This window comes from Balaenoptera borealis (genome assembly GCF_965194805.1).
Source record: "Balaenoptera borealis genome assembly, chromosome: 2".
Classification (NCBI taxonomy): domain Eukaryota; kingdom Metazoa; phylum Chordata; class Mammalia; order Artiodactyla; family Balaenopteridae; genus Balaenoptera; species Balaenoptera borealis.
In genome coordinates, this window is record NC_138867.1 from 68,179,004 (window position 1) to 68,196,226 (window position 17,223).

General features: G+C 37.6%; 1 protein-coding gene across 1 annotated transcript in view; it reads right to left on the reverse strand.

Moving 5' to 3' along the window:
* HAPLN1 (hyaluronan and proteoglycan link protein 1) overlaps nucleotides 1–17,223 on the reverse strand; it is a 72,414-nt gene that overhangs the window by 21,735 nt on the left and 33,456 nt on the right. The window contains exon 2 of the mRNA XM_082378367.1: nucleotides 10,692–10,817. Within this exon, the coding sequence (XP_082234493.1) occupies nucleotides 10,692–10,791 (100 nt within the window). The 5' untranslated portion in view covers nucleotides 10,792–10,817. The remainder of the gene's footprint in view (nucleotides 1–10,691; nucleotides 10,818–17,223) is intronic.

A 17,223-nucleotide genomic window follows, 5' to 3' on the forward strand; every position in this document is an offset into this window, starting at 1 on the left:
AGATGACCTAGGTAATGAAGTTTCTATTGTGCATCACACATAGTAAATGGTTTTAAATGTTAATATTAATTTATCAGTATTATTGCCATTGGTAAGTCCAATATAACTGGTCCCAAAACTTGAGACGGTCATACTAGCTTTGTCAACTCGGAGTTGTCTGCTCTTGCTAATAATTTTCAGAATTTAAATGTATGCATGTTATCGAAGATTTATGGGTAAAGAAATAGTATTTGGTTTCTATTATTTTAGTCTTAGAAAAAAAATAGAGTTATCACAGATACAGAGAAATTAAGGAATACATTATAAGAAAATAAAATTTGAATGTTTCACTAATATAGTAAATGACAATCTTTGAAGAATCATACTTTCCAGGACTGTAGTACAGACTTCTTTCAAAGGGTGTGGAGACACTGAAACATTAGCATGAGTCATTCTTCTTCATTAGGCTGTAACTAACCACACACTCCCTAATTATTGGAAATGTGTTTTTATGTGGTAAAGGGCTCAAATCTACTTGTCTCTGCTCAGACTATTTCCACTTTGTGGTAAAACGTAAGGTCAAGTTACCCATAATTTGCAGAAAGGACACTGTTGGTTTTATACATTGGTATGGTTAGTGTCTTCACTTAGTGTGAAAGATATCAAGATAGTACTATCCAGAGTCAGTTCTGGAGGCAAAAGGGAACTTTTGATTCTTAATCAACAATCATGAATTGATAGCCTATAATGTGTCAAGTATTAAAAGTTTAGTGCTGATACAAAACGAAAGGTAAGTGGAACACAAAAGCCCAGGTGGGCAAGGCTGAGGGAGAATGAAGGGAGCACCATGGTCCTGAGAACACAGGGAGTGAAAGGCACCGCACCATTGCTGGGTGCACGCACTCCCTGCTAACGGGGAGCAGGTACTCGTTCCCACTGATGTTGTCCAATGGGAATGCAGGCTGAAAAGCAGCAGGTCTTTGGATTTTTCAACAGATGCTAGAAATACACTTTTTTTTTTTTTTTTTTGGCTGCGCCTCGTGGCCTGTGGTATCCCACTTCCCCGACCAGGGATCCAACCCCTGCCCTTACACTCTTGGCAGTGAAAGTGCAGAGTCCTAACCACTGGACCACCAGGGAATTCCCTAGAAATGCACATTTTAATGTGAATATCTCCTATTTTTAAATACTTGCAATTAATTTAGATTTTTTAAGAAAGTTACCTGGGAAAAAAAATTACCACGTATCAGTGATCAGGATTTAGACTCTGGGAAGTGAACATGTGACCTTTGTATCCTCCTTTATCCCACCTGTTGATGCTGAGGGTTTCCAAATTTCAGACCAGCGCGATCTCCTTGTCTCTGCTTGCATTTCCTCCTTCTCCAGGTGATCTCATCTAGTCCCATGACTATAAATATTTATGTGCTGGTGATTCCAAAACTTTCTAGCAGTGTACTTTTTCCTGAGCTCTGAACTAGTAAATCCAACTACCTGCTGGTCATATATTGGATGCCAAGCAGATAACTTGAGTTCTCCTCTCCTGCCCAGACTTGTTCTTCTCCCAATCTTCCTCAATTCATTTTATGCCTCCATCATCCATCCATTTATTCAAGCCAGAATCTAGCAGGTGTGTTTGATATGCCCCTTTCCCTTAATCCCTACGTCTAGTCTATCAGCAAGTGCTGCCATCTCTACCTCATTTTTTTTTTTTTTCCAAATTGGTTCATCTCCATCCATCTCCACTGCAACCATTGTGGTCTACACCATCATGATTTCTCACCTAAACTACCTCAAGACCCTCCTAAAGGTCTCCTCACTTTTACTCTTGACCCACCATAATCCAGTAGTCACCTAGTCTTTTGTACATGTAAATCATATTACATCATCCCCTTGCTCAAAACATTTTAGCCATTTTCAAGCACTTTTAGAATAAAATCTGAACTCTCTACTCTGAACCAAATAAAAAGTACAATGGTCTCACTCATGCCTCCTCTTCCAGTCTCATCTTAAACCACACCCTCTCCACTGCCAGGCTGTAGTCCCTTTCGCTTCTTTCTGGTTTCAAAATACCATGTTTATTCCCATCTCAGAGAATTTGCACTTCCCATTCTTTCTACCTGGAATGCTCTGTCCCTGGCTTTTGATGTGACTGGCTTCTGCCCACTATTCAGAGCTCAGCCTACAGAGCCCTTCCTAATGCCCCTCTATGGGGTTCATCCTACAGCCTCCTAGGGGCTCTCTCACAAGATTTTCCCCCTTAAAAACACTTTTATATTTATTGTTTATATGTTCATTTGTTTTTATTTATTCAATTACATATGCAAGCCAAATAAATAGTTATAAGAAAAGAGGCCAAAGCTTGGTTTTGGAGCACACTTTGATTTTAATATATTATGGGTAGCCTATAAGTAACTGTTATACATCTTTTAAAATAAGATATTCCGTTTACATGGAAACATCTCTATGAAGTATTAACCACCCAATCAGCTTTGCAGTATTTTAAGCTAATTAAGACCCTTCGTTAATGATTGTGTGATAAAAAACAAGGCAAAGTGAGGACATAAAATAATCATATGTAGATTCTGGAGATTTAAAACCTTTCAGTATAATTTATGACACTTTTCAAGAGAAAATAAGAATTGTTCATAACCCACATTATTCTAAGGAAGAAAACTTTAGAATTTTCCTCTCTATTCTTGAAAAAAGCAAAAAACAGAAAAGGAAAAAACCCTTGTGTGAGTGTTCATTATTTTTTACTAGCAATATTATTGGTCACAGATAATCATAAATCCATTGTGAAAAAATGTAGCCATATAACTAAGAAAATAAAAAGTATATGTAATACATACTGTAGTTTATAAGGAAACCTGTCTTTAACTTACATGCCTTTCACCTGTTTCATCTGCGCCTTCCCTACCATTCAGTTACTCTGAGCCAAATGGACAAACGTCATTTCCAATGCTTTCCAGGAACAAGGCAAAGCAAGGAAGCAAACAAACACCACTTCAAATAGAATCCTCTAGAAGTGGAAATCTCCTCACTTCAAGGATATGTTTTCAGTGGTGTTTCTATTTTAAATTTACGATCTCTCTTTAGAAACAAGAAACGACTCTCCCTTCTTTCCACCCCCTTCACCTAATCTGAACCCTTGACTGTAGTAAATGCTCCCTGTTCTAACTTGCTTTGTTAATTTTGTACTTGATGGACTATGGTCTTTCTGTGTTTTTATCCTTAATGTCCTTGTCTTGTTTGAGTGGACAGTGTGTGGAAAAGGTAGGTAGAATTCTTGTTTAACATAATATTCTTTAGTACCTTTTACAGCATAATCCTTGAGTATGTAAAAACATACTACTCAGAGCTTATACATGTGATAATTAGTTACCAAGTAAGCACTCAAGTCAAGCAACCAACGTGTTTAATTAAAACAAGATTAAAATGGCTCCAATTTGTACTGACTACTTGATAATCATTTTTGAGAACACATGTATTTAGTGCTGCTACTACATTGTAGCAATACAAAATACACAAAATGTTTTTGAAGTGATTTGTATAGAACTTTTAGATTTCTTATGCTTTCAGTGTCTTCATTTTGAAATAAAAATATTTCTGTAACAGAGATCCCCTCCCACCCCTGGATATTTTCACTTTGATACCTCTTAATTAAATATTTTAACTTAGCACTTTGGTAGATTTTTGTACTCCAAAATACTGTCCTAAAAGAGTAGTTTCCATTTTCCATTTAAAATAAAGAGCCAAAGCAATAAAGAAATCTAACTATTCTTTCTTGGTAGCTGGGAAAGTCACAGAAATATAGCATGTTGAAATTACTTTAACATTAAGCCATTCAGCTATAGGTCAGTGCTTTAGCTGAGTCAACACTGGTTCCAGCAAAGCTGCAACCAAAGAAAAAGGCTTCTCTATTTAATGGATTTTTCTGGGGGGAAAAAAAAAAGCTTTGGGAAAGTTTCCAAACAGTCATTGGCTTCCTGCATAATTTGCCAATTTCAGCACTCAGGATGGAACAGAGAAAGCAATGGCTGTTAGTGTGAATTTGTTGCTACCTGAAAATATTATTAAATATAGGTTTTTATACCTGGAAATATTCTAAAATTCATTGTTTTAATAGATGTATTATAGAATAACATAGAATTCAGCATTTTAGGCTACTCAACAACAAGTTTAGAAATATTCTTAAGGTGTATTTTATGGGTTTAAAAAGTGAGTATGAATACAAAATTCTAAATAGTAGGATATTTTTGTTTGGTAACTATTCTTTTCTTCATATTTCCACCTCTATATAACACTTATTTTATTGTTTCTTGTCATCTTTGTCGCCCCGATAATATTGTCATTAAGCTCATTGAGGAGATGGTTTGTTCTTCCATAGAGAATAACTCAGTATTTTGCACAAAGAAGGCCAATGTTTAGCAAATGCCCGAATGAGTAGATTATTTCAAAAGGACACACAAATGCAAAGAAGACTGGGCAATGGGCTAGCAAATGCAAAGTTGCATTTCATTCCTTGCTTTTTCTATTTATAACCGTTGTGTATGTGTGTATAAATGTATAAACTATATGTGTGTGTGTGTATCTAGTGTACCAACTATATAGTTGAGGAAAATTATTGCCATGCTTGACTTACACCTATAATTTAGAGAAACTGCTTTATTGAATGGCAGTTATCACATTTAGTAGTTCTATATTCATAGTAATGTCTGCCTTTCACTAGACCATAAGCTTGATGAAGACAAAGACCGTGAGTTTTGGTCATCATTCTATTCCCAATGCCTATTAAGGTGCTTACTGTAGATGACACATTTGTGCCCCCCCCCCCAAAATTCATATGTTGAAACCTGATTCCCAGTGTGATGATATTTGGAGGTGCGGCCTTTGGAGGTGATTAGGTTATGAGGGTGGAGCCCTCATGAATGGAATTAGTGCCCTTATATAAGGAACCCAGGAGCGGTCCCTTGTCCCCTTCTGCCATGTGAGGACACAGAGAAAAGATGACCATCTCTGAACTAGGAAGCCAGCTCTCACCAGACACCAAATGTGCCAGCACCATGATCTGGGACTTCCCAGCCTCCAGAACTGAGAAATCAATTTCTATTGTTGATAAGCCACCCAGTCTATGGTATTCTGTTATAGCAGGCTGAATAAGTGTATATATGTATGTGTGCAGTATTTTTACATATGTATGTATATGCCTATATACATTTTCCTTCTTCTCTTTTGGTTTTATTTATTGTATTTATATGGTGATATTCTTATTCTGATCAAATGATAAGGCTGTGTTTAAAGCAGTAGGTTCTTATTAGCATATTTGGTTTCACATCCTATAGTAAATTAAGAAGAGATTTTAGCATTAGGATGTTGCTAATTTTTATAATTTCATGATGAAATTCTCTAATATTTTATAGCTCATAATTTCTAGATAGTATTATTAACAGTGTATGCATTTAGCCAAATGCAATTTGGAAAATATAGTTGATATTCATGGATTTTGCATTTGTAGCTGCAGATAGTGTACTCTGCCTCGAAAAGAAAAAAATAAATTATAATTTAACTTTTAATAACAGACTCATGGAGTCTGAGTCCAAACAAGTTTTAAGTGGAAGAGAGAACGCTTATCTAGCTCTCCCATTAAACTTTGGCTCTGTAGATGGTTTATGATCATCCATTATTAAATTCACTTCACTCCTTTTGATCCTCTCTGCACCACCAGATCCCAAGTCTGCAGATATTACATAAGGAACACGATAGCATTGCAGTGACCAAATGTAAACCAAATACTCTTCAAAGCTTCGTGCACACATTAGGAGGATTGCTGCATCCTGCCTCTGGTGGATTCTCCTGGATTGTAAGACGCTACGTGCAGTGTGGGAGCAATAAAAAATGACCAAACAAAAATTGCTATCGAAACTCAGAATCCTCTTCCTTATCTGCTGCCTCTCATCGTACAAACCGTAAAGTTTCCTGAGATTTGGAAAGACCGACTAGGACTTGATTAGGAAAAGTTCCTAGATTTTGGTCCTGAATTTATTTAACAAATGTATTGATTACCTATACTATGTGCCCAGTATTAGTTTAGGTGACTGGGATACATCAGACAAAGATCCCTGCCCTCGTGGAGCTGCTATATGTTCTTGTGGCAGAGATGGACACAAACAATTGCATAAAAATAAGTAAAGTAGATATCCAGGACTACAGAGAAAAGGAAAAGAAGATCAGAGATAGATCGGGATGCCACAGGAGGGGAAGAGCACAGTAGTCAGGGTGCATTCATTAAGAAGGTGAAAAATGATCCCAGATTTGAAGAAGGGGGTTAGCCAAGAGAAACTGCTCCTCATCAGCCGTGCAACCTGGGCCAAGCAACATTTAAGTGCTGGGTCTTGATCTCCTCATTTATACAATGGCGTATTGATCTCAATGATCTATATTAAAGTCCTTTTAAGTTCTTAAATTCTGTAAACTATGATTTACTTTATGCCAACATTACAGAATGAAAGCAGTGATCTATTAATGTACATTAGGCCCACACAATGTGTCATGTGTTGCTAAATGCCATGGATGCCACAGGATTTGAGAAGTGCTCATTATGATAGTGGTAATTTAGAAGTGTCTCATTGCACTCATTCATGTATTCAGCACATATATTAAGCACCTACTATGTGCCAGGCACTACTGTATAGCTGGAGTGTTACAAAGCTGACAGTCTGATGCTAAGCTAGGATGGAAGAGTGGTTTGGGGCACAAGAAGGGGGAATCAACCACATTGAGTGGAGAGTGTCTACTTCTGTGAGGGATTCTAGATCTACATTATTTTTGCCACCCACAGAGATGAACTTCTGACAACTCTTTCTTTAAAAAAATCTGATTGCTTTATCTTTTGAGAAAAGTGACCATAAGTTTTACTTATTATAAAGAAGGGAACTGTTTTCATCTCTAAGATTTCCTCTTATTATTCTTTTAAAAAGTTTAATGTAGCTTATTTGTGTTCACCTAATAAGTATATTAAGGGGAATATTACTTAAGTTTGGAAAGCTTCATTTTCTACACAGAAAGTAAAAGTGATCAGATAGTGTTTAATACTACTGGAGAAATTTAAAACTGGAATTAAGGAGGGCAAAGAAGGCAACTTATAAAATGTTTACTTGATTAGAACTAAGGTAGTGATATGGTTCTGCTAGCAAATGAATTTGAAAAGCATGACCTTTCCCCACCAGTATTTGTGTTCCTTTTTCTACTTAAAAATCAGTTTTCTGTGACAGTGAAGAAATAATCAACATGGCGATAACAACTATCATCTACTGGAGCTTATTGTGTTCTGGGTACTAAGCACTTTTCCATATATTATCTAATTTAATTCTCACAAAGCTTTATAGAATAACAGTGATTATACCCAATTCTATAGATGCGATAACTGAGACTTGAAGAGATTAAGTAAACTGCCCAAGGTCTAAAGCCAGTAACTGGCATTAGGGGAAAAACACCTGAACTTGTCATCAGAAGACCTGCACTTGGAATGCCAGAGGCAGGAAACACGGGATCGCTGACATGGATAAGATCGGGTGGTTACTATTCAGTATAACTATAATTGTTTTTCAGCTATTTTGGTTAATAGGCAAATGGTCATAAAATTTCTCTGCTGTCCATATAAATGTCTTCGTAAAAGTTGTATTTTAAAAAGTATATTCATCATCTCTGAACTTCTACTGGTAATTGAAAGTCTGCAAAGAGTTTTTTTTATACCAGATCCAAATATTTTAAAAATTGTGCTTTTGTGTGATTTAGTACTCCATATAAAATTCTTCCTAATGAACTCAAGTTTCAAAGGATTGAGAAGTTGTTTGACTAGGCACATCATGAAATGAGGAGTATAATCCATTAGTTGAGATTGTTATAGAGACAATGTCAACAGCAGTTATCTCTTCCTGTAGAAGTATTTGAGGAAATGACTATCCCCCACACTGTGAACAGTATATGATACAGAAGCTGATATCTTGATTGCAAATTTTTAGCAGACTCCATGGACAAGTGTAGTTTACTTTCTTGTATAACCAAGTTGATTCAATAAAAAAATTAAAGGAAGTGAATTAGTACAAGTGCAATTTTATCTAAAGCTTTTCAATAGAAACACTTTGCACAGGAATCTATACTTGCCATTGTTTCCCCTGATATTCTGACATTTTTTTTTAAACCAGATTAAAAATTTTTTTTTGCCTATATCTCTATAGAATCTCCCACAACTAGATAAGGAGGAAGCCTTCAGAAAAAATAATTAGGTACCTCTTATGCATAAGAGTTAAGAACATATTAAAAAAGTGTTCAGCATCTTTATCAAGGCAGCCAAGGAGAATTTGAGGATTATGTGCATTATTCCCCTGGTATTATTTAAGCCTGGGAAACTTGAGGTACAAAAATAAAAAAATAATTAAAAATGAGAGATAGAAAAGGTGTTTTTGTAGTAACACAAATTTTGAATAATTTTCTGTCACTGAGAGCTCATACTGCTTATCAGTACAAATTGGGAATTTGAGATTCAGATTACTAATTTAATCATTTGATTGCAAAATTCTTATAAAATTTTATGAAGGCTTCAGCTCCCTTAAATTCCTTCTGGGCCATGTTTTTGTTTTGTTTTTGGAGGGCTGTTTGATAAATAAAAGTTTTAAATATGAGAAAATAATCCAGTATTTCAAGTAGGTAATGCAGTTTATCTGCTTTAATGATTATCTGCTGTGCTGTGGGTTTATTTTTGTGTTATAAAAGGTGACTGAAATTATGGCAGGCCATTTGGAAGTGTTTCTCTGAAGGGCTGAGAACATGAAAGTTCAATCTGAATGCTATAATAAAGTAAAAAGAAAACTTTTTGTTGGATAAAAACTAATGAGAACAGGTATTTCGAGCAATTTTTTAAAAAATTTCAACTATGGACATAGCATCATAATATTGACCCAAATCACATTTCAGTGTTAATTTCCACAAGCAAAACGTAGGCCTTGTAGTTTTTGTTTGTTTGTTTGTTTGTTTTGTAGTTTTATTACTTGAAAGCTCAAAGCAACTTTCTAAGAACATGAATTTACAATTAAAATGAAGTGGACTAGCAAGTCATTTTTTAAAAAATTGGATAGTGTAGGCAAATAATCTGGATAATTCTGATACCTTGTGTCAGCAATTCCTTTGCACTAAATTTCAACAGAGTATATGGGAATGGAAAGACTGGAGCAACAGAAGTTTTCCTTGCTGAGAAAACTTGAGTCTGACTTACAGGCTTCCTTCAGGAGTAACTTTTAAAATGTTAATATAGTTTTAAAATAATATTTTTATACTCTGCATGAAATTTAGACTAAATGATTTATACATCGATAACAGGTATCTAGTCTAGTAATGGCTTGAAACCATTGCTAAAGTTTATCCTCCATCGGATTTAAAACTGCTGTTGTTAACAATTACTAGGTATTACTGTCTGGCTGAATTGACTTCTGTGACTTGATGTTAAAAGGATGTTCTCCCTCATCAGAAATCTCTATGTGTAAATATCTTAAGTCTCTGGGAAACAGCTTTGATTCTACTATATACAGTAAAGGAAACAGCTGAGTCAGCAGCTTGCAGAGTAAAACTTATGATTATGTAATTCCTTTTTATGGTCCAACAGTGAAAATCGTAAAGCTGTTAGAAACAAAGAGAACTGAAAGAGAAATGCCTAAAATAGCTAGACATTGTCACATTCAGAATTCTATCTGGGTAGTTGTAATACATGCAGGAAAATACTTCCAGCCAGACCTACACTATCATTTGACCTTCACAAGTCATACTTTTCAACAGTGGATGCAGTTTTCTGAGACTACACTTTTGACCTTGAAGCTATAACTTGATGTTTTATGTCTCTTAGCAAACTTATAATGTTCTGGTCCCCAAACAGAGTTCATCTAAAATTCATACCATCATATGTTTAAACTGTTAAATCCTGTCATTCTTATTTTAATTATTCAGCATACAAGGGCAAAGAGAGAAGCTCCAGCTCCTTTAGAATTATATTTTTCTTATTATATTGAAATGCAACATTGAAAGCTAAGTCTTATGGAAAGCTAAGTCTCTTAGCCTGCTTAATGCAGGATGTCCCTCATCTGAAGCTGGGGCTGAGGAAATAGCTGCATTGTACTGCAGCCTCAAATCCTGCTACAGCTCCCAGGCTTAGGATTCAGCTGAGCTGAAAAGAAATATGCAGGGCAATACATTGGTCTATGGGAACTAAAGCTTTACCGAAGGAAATTTTAATAGGGTAAGTTACTTTTTCCTGAACCTTAGCTTGTCTGACTTTCATTTTCACGTTGTTTTTCTTAATGATGATTCTAACAAAATTACCTTACATCTCAAGTTTTACTTCCTATTTCTCCCCCCCTTTTGCCTTGCCTCTAAATAAACTTTCTACCCTCCATTCTACTTAGAAGATAGCAACTGAAAAGCCTTGAACAATTGCATCAGCTCCCTGCAGTTGGACATTCTTAAGCCAATCCACTTTAATTGTCCCTGATTCTTAACTCTACTGTAATGCAATAGCATTCAGAAGCCAGGGAGCATGTTCACCAATTCGCTGAAAGGAAAAGTCAATGCAGCAGAACTAAAATTAAGAAACACTAACCAAGCATCTCAACTCTAAGTAACTTGAAATGAATTTGACTTTCATAAGAGAAGCTGTGTTTTCTTACCTTGGATGTGAATAACTCTGTCATGATCTACAGTATAGTTGTCTGAATGATGATCGGCCCAGCAGATTGAAATCAGCACCAGAAGAAGTAGACTCTTCATCTTTGTAGCCCAAAGAATCTTCTTCACTGTGAGAGCATCACATACAAAGAGGCTTGTGAGATTTGGAACCCTTTGGAGTGTTGCACTGCACAACTTATTACTGCCTTATCATCATAGAATGGGTCTGTAAAAATATTTAACCCGATGTGCTCAGAAAGTTACTGTAGCTGTCTTTGGGAGCTGAAGACTGCAGCTTTGAACAATTCCAATTTCTCTTATGTAGCCAGAGTCCAAACAGTGTTTAACTCTATCTTTGCAGAATTGTAAATCTTGAAATTTATTTAGAACAGTATAGTTTCGATGTAGAGAGTTACAGCAAGTTACAAAAAGACGTGGCAAGGATATAAACAGACTTCTCAAAAATATTTAAACCTCTGAATTTGAAGTATAAGTTAATAAAACAGTTTGATATAGCTACATATGAATATTTATCGTCAGGTTTAATTCAGAACTGAATCCATTCATTTTACATATGGCTTCCTAAGCAGGTTAGATTTGCTTGTTCTAAATAGAAAAGAGGACAAACAAAAACATGCCTGATTAAACAGAAGCAGCACATTTGTTACAGACTCACCATCTTAAACACTGCTTGGGTCTATGGTGAATAGTTGAAAATTATAGACAAACTCGGTTAGAGTTGTGCATGCTACCACTGCAGGCATCCTGATTGATTTTTCATTCATTTCTACCTAAAATGCTGACGCATCAACTTGGAGTGCCAGGTAGGGTCTCTGCAGTCAGCAGAGCCACGGCTGCAGGGACCGTCCCTGCCAGCCTCGCAGGGCAATTAGGCAAATAAAGAGCTGAAATAGACCGCCAGGCGCAGCTCTAGTCCTGAGTGAAAGAGGCTGAGCCATCGCCTGGCTGTCCTTTATTGCAAGACCGATTTGACAACAAGGGACACAATCCCCCCAAAACTTTGTCATTCTAAGGACCAAAAAGTGATTCCAAATAATACAAACCGGACGACCTTTGCAGTATTTGCCAGGCAAGATTTTCAGTGTAGCTCCTCCTTTAATTTGGAAGCTGAGGCAGACATTAACAAGAGCTTTCTTTTTCTCTCATGCACACAGCAGCCTTAACAATACTTGGCTATTTTTAAGACAAATTGCACAGTAATGACTTCTCACGCTAGTTTGTTTTTTCCAGGAAAGCCTAACTCCCTGGAATACTTATTAAAGAGCTCTGAGTCTGTTCCTGGAGGTCCTTGCAGGCCAGCCTCTTCTGCAGAGCCTAATGCACTACTCACAGACGGCCCCCAAGTCTCTTGTGACAGCAGTACCTCTCTGCCTTCTCCCATACTTTGAAATCGGCATCGTTGTGATGCTTATGGATTCAGTCTCTCATGTTTGCTTTAAGCCTTTTCTTTTTCTTCATTATGTCACAGAAAGAAGATGGTGGATGAGCAAATTGAGAAACTTACTTTCCCAGGAAACTAAAACTGCCACCTGCAAAATTCTCTCCGATTTACTGATCCTGTTTTCAGGAGTTCACTTGCTTGCTCCTCTGAGGTTTCTTGGGAAATGATTATTTTTTTGAAACAACTGACTTTTGTCCATAGGCATACCGTTAACAATTATTACCTGTTTCCAGCCTGGAACTACGCTTTGGGTGAACAGATATAATAGAGGTGACCTTTTGGAATTTGGAATATGATTGACACAGTTATAGACAGACACATAAGACAGTGGGCCAACGGGTATACGAGGTGTCCTGTGCTCTTTGCTCACCATGGGAATCAGAGGAGAGGGGGAAATGTGGAAGAGAGGGTGTGAGAAAAACATACAATTTTGACTGTTAAAGGAGACATTCTAAGAAGGGTCAAGATGAGCAGAGGCAGAGAATTTGCTAGATTATCTTTCACATTAGGGTGGACATCTACAGTATAATTTATAGGGAGTTGTGTACTCCCCCCTAAAAACACACACACACAGTTATGCATCCTACCACAGAAGTCACCCTGATTTTTACTCATTTGTACCTAAAATATATCACACACAAATTTATCTACTTTAATTCCATATCATAGTATTAAAAATTATATCACTAAAGATTCATTCCATTGTGTCACAGTATTAAGTATCCAACGACCCAATTTTAAAATGCAAACATCCTGGGGTGGGGGCAGTGCTGGAGATAAATAATAATAATAACAGCAGTTCCTTTTAATTGAACGTCTACTATCTGCCAAGTGCTCTGCTAAGCACCGTGCGTGTAATGGCTCATGCAGTCCTTATAATAACCCTGTGAGACAAATCTTTCCATTTTTTCTGACACAGTTACCTTGTTGGAGGTCACACATCTAAGAAAGCGACAATGTTTGTATTTGCCTTAGGCAAAAGCAACACCTACTTTGAGTTGCACTTATTTTTCTGAAAGAGAAAGTTATATGTTTTGTTGCCTTTCTTATTTAGGCTCTTTTACTTGAACGTAGGTGATATGAAAACTTTGACTTATGTTATATGTGAGTATAAACTTTTTTTCCCAAGGCTTCCATATGAGAGTCAGATGGCACTTTTCGTGGCAAGGTCGTGCCCTGCCTTGTTTACAGCACCACTCTGGTGCCATGAGCACCACCACGGTGGCTCACGTGTGGGCACACACACGTGCATTCACACGCGCACCATCTTTAATTAAAATAGCTGAGGACATTGCACATCCTCAGTGCAAATACCCCTACACGGGCATCAGTGCAGTCCAGGTAGGAGAAAGTGGAAATGGTCTTTGTTACCCTGGCGGTATAACAACTGTGTCACCAAAAGACATGAAACTAGGAAGGCAAACCTCAGGGACACAATTTTCAGGTGTTTAAGCAAACTGCAAGTACACGCGAGGCACTGCACACTAGGTTGAGGTTCCTGAGGATGAGGGCTGTGCCAGCTGTCTGTGTGCTGGTCCTCAAAGGAGAAGGACACTGAACCCTGTTTATTTGCATTTGTAATGATGTATTCTCTGAATTTCCAGGTATTTTTGGTTAAAATTTTTCAGTTATTGATAAGAGCAGAATTTAGGAAATTTGGGGGCTTTTATAGAACCAGTTATTGGCAGCCTTGAATTAACAGTCTTAGTTCACCTGCAGCTCACACACTGATGGTCTCTTTCTACAGTCTACCAAACCTTGCCACCGTGATGCTGCAGCCAGCTTCAAGATGAGTTCAGATTAAAATGTCTGTGTTCACAGTCACAGGCATGATAGTACTGTGATTTTACAGTTCTGCTTTGGTGACAATTGAACCACTATTTGGAAGCAAGATATCTGCCCAACTTAAAAGTCTAATAGTTCGATAGACACAAAGATATACAATACCAACAGTCTAATACCAAAGTGGCCGACTGCTATTTCTTAAACACCTACTGTGTTAAAATTATTGTATTAGGCGATGGGGAAATAAAGTGGAAGGCATGTATGCTATTTTCTGTGTCTTGAGAGCTAATGCCACATATTTCCTGAACTACTGTTACAGTAGAGCCCTCTGTATCCATGGGTTCTGCATCCTCGGAGTCAACCGATCTCAGAACAAAAATATTTGGGAAAAAAATTGCAGAAAGTACCAAAAAAGCAAAACTTTAATTTCAAATATTTTCATAGCATTTACATTGTATTAGTTATTATAAGTAATCTAGAAATGATTTAAAGTATACAAGAGGATGTGCCTAGGTTATATGCAAATATATTAGGGACTTGAGCATTTTATTTTATTTTTTTTTAATAAATTTATTTATTTTTTGGCTGCATTGGGTCTTCGTTGCTGTGCGCAGGCTTTCTCTAGTTGCAGCGAGCGGGGGCTACTCTTCGTTGAGGTGTGCGGGCTTCTCATTGCGGTGGCCTCTCTTGCTGTGGAGCACGGGCTCTAGGTGCATGGGCTTCAGTAGTTGTGGTGCATGGGCTTAGTTGCTCCGCAGCATGTAGGATCTTCCCGGACCAGGGCTCGAACCCGTGTCCCCTGCATTGGCAGGCGGATTCTTAGCCGCTGCGCCACCAGGGAAGCCTTTGAGCATTTTATATAAGGGACTTGAGCATCTGTGGGTTTTGGTATCCACAGGGCATCCTGGAACCAATTCCCACAAGGACTCTGGGGACAACTGTACATGCCTGGTACTGTCCTTGAAGCTTCACCCATTTAATTGTTATTTCTCAGAACAGCTCAATTGAAGTATGTTAGTATACACATTTTACAGCTCTGGAAACACGTCAGGGTGGTGAAGTCCGCATCATGTAAGGTGAAAAGCTGGGGATCTGGGCAGTCTGATGTGACCCCAGAGCCTGCACAATCCACCGCCATCACTGGTGTCCGGTGTACCCTGAGGAATGCCATCAGCTCTCACAACTCTTTCAAGGCTTCACACAAGCTGCAGTGCTTCTCCTCATCCTTCTCTCACTGGGTTGTAGGCATAGCACTGATCACAGCACTGTTGGCACAAGACGTGTGTACATCCAAAGTTGGAATGCTTTCCTCACTGCACGCCCATCCTGGGTGCCAAGAGGAAGGGCAAATGGAAAACTGGACCTGGGAGAAACAGTTACCAGGACTAAAGGAGCCAAGACTGAGGCGAGTTTTTACACTGTTTGAAGATCATGTGTGTAGTTATATAGAGGACAGGTGAAGAGTTGTTTTTTTCCCTCCATTGAGGGCATAATTAAATACACCAGGTTTCAATTCAGCACTTGAAATTTAGTTTACAGGTTATGAAAATCAATACAGAGGTTGCTAGAAACTGAATGAGCAAACCATAAAATCTGACTGGACAGAATTATTTTACAATAGACTGAATCTTCTCCTCCTTGATATCTTTCAAGTCTGATCTGGTTACAGGCAGAAGACGGTCCATGATCAGTGGTACAGTGAAATGAAAATCAAGGGACTGCAAAAGTATACTTTTTCATTAGGTTAAATTAATTCAACTTTTAAAAACTGTTCTTTTTTTCTGAAGTAACTTTTCTGACCATTTTTGTTAGAATGGCCTTTATTTCGTGGAATTATAACTTTTAGACTTTTTAAAATTGTAGATTATTTTATATTTACTTAGCAATGTATTTTTAATGACAATCTTATGCTGACTCATCACTTGTTTTGTTTTTGTTGGTTGGCTTTGCTTTCTGTTTTGACTCTGCAGGTGTGTAAAATCCAGAAGTCAGACCACTGACCCAAATGATGGCTAAAGAACTAAGACTACTGATGCATTTGAATTGTTCAGTGTGCGGAGGGACCCCTGGGTGTTTACCTAAGCCCCAGGATTTACTGCACACAATGGGGCAGAATGCAGAACTGCTTGGAATATACCCAATGATCAAAAGAGAAGCCATGAATGAAAAAAATCTGTGTTCAATTATACTCCAGTAACTACCCTCAGGGAGTGAGTCTGTATAAACTCCAAGTGAACAAAACATCTGCCCTGTCATCTTGCATTGTTCTATGAAAGTGCAAAATACTGAAGAAGTAGAAGAGAATTTATGATGCCCTGAATTAGATGTCTAGCCACAGACATTGTGGTAACCTCCTTCTCAGGCCATGGTCAGTCTACTGCTTCCTTGGCATGATCCTTCGGCAACCTAAGAAGCTGGAAAAAGTCCTAGGTCAGGAGGAAGAAAACATGAGTTCTATACCAGGTCTCATCATCAACACATCAGGTCTCAATTTTTTCACCTACAAAATAGTAATAATTTTTTTCCCCAAGGTGAAAAGTGTTTTTGAAAAGTATAAAAACTATGCAGACTAAGGTATTGTTATCAAGCTGGCATGGTTCACCTCAAACCTGATCAGTTTTCATAGATAAATGTAAGAAAATAGCAAACTAAAGATATCTCCTTCTCAGAGGCAGGTGAGTTCTAAAAAGTTCACTATCGCTTGTATGTGGAATCTAAAAATGATACAAATGAACTTATATACAAAACAGACCCACAGAAAACAAACTTATGGTTACCAAAGGGAAAAGATGCGGGGGAGGGATAAATTAGGAGTTTGGGATTAACATATTAACATAACACACTACTATGTATAAAATAGATAACCATCAAGGGCCTACTGTATAGCATAGAGAACTCTACTCAATATTTTGTAATAACCTATGGGGGAAAAGAATCTGAAAAAGAATATATATGTATATCTATCTATCTATCTATCTATCTATCTATCTATCTATCTATCTATCTATCTATCTGAGTCACTTTGCTGTACACCTGAAACTAACACAACATTGTAAATCAACCATACTTCAATTAAAAAAAAAAGTTCACTATTTGGAATGAGTGCAGGAATCAAAACACAGAGGAGCGCCTGAAGCAGCAGTAGTAACAGCACCAGGCAACTCATTAAAAAAGTGAATTCCCTGGGCCCTATGACAGATCTCCTGAATCAGAAACTGAGGGTAGGGCCCAGCTGGCAGTGTTTCACAAGCCCTGCCCCCTCCTCCAGGTGAGTCTGACGCAGGCTC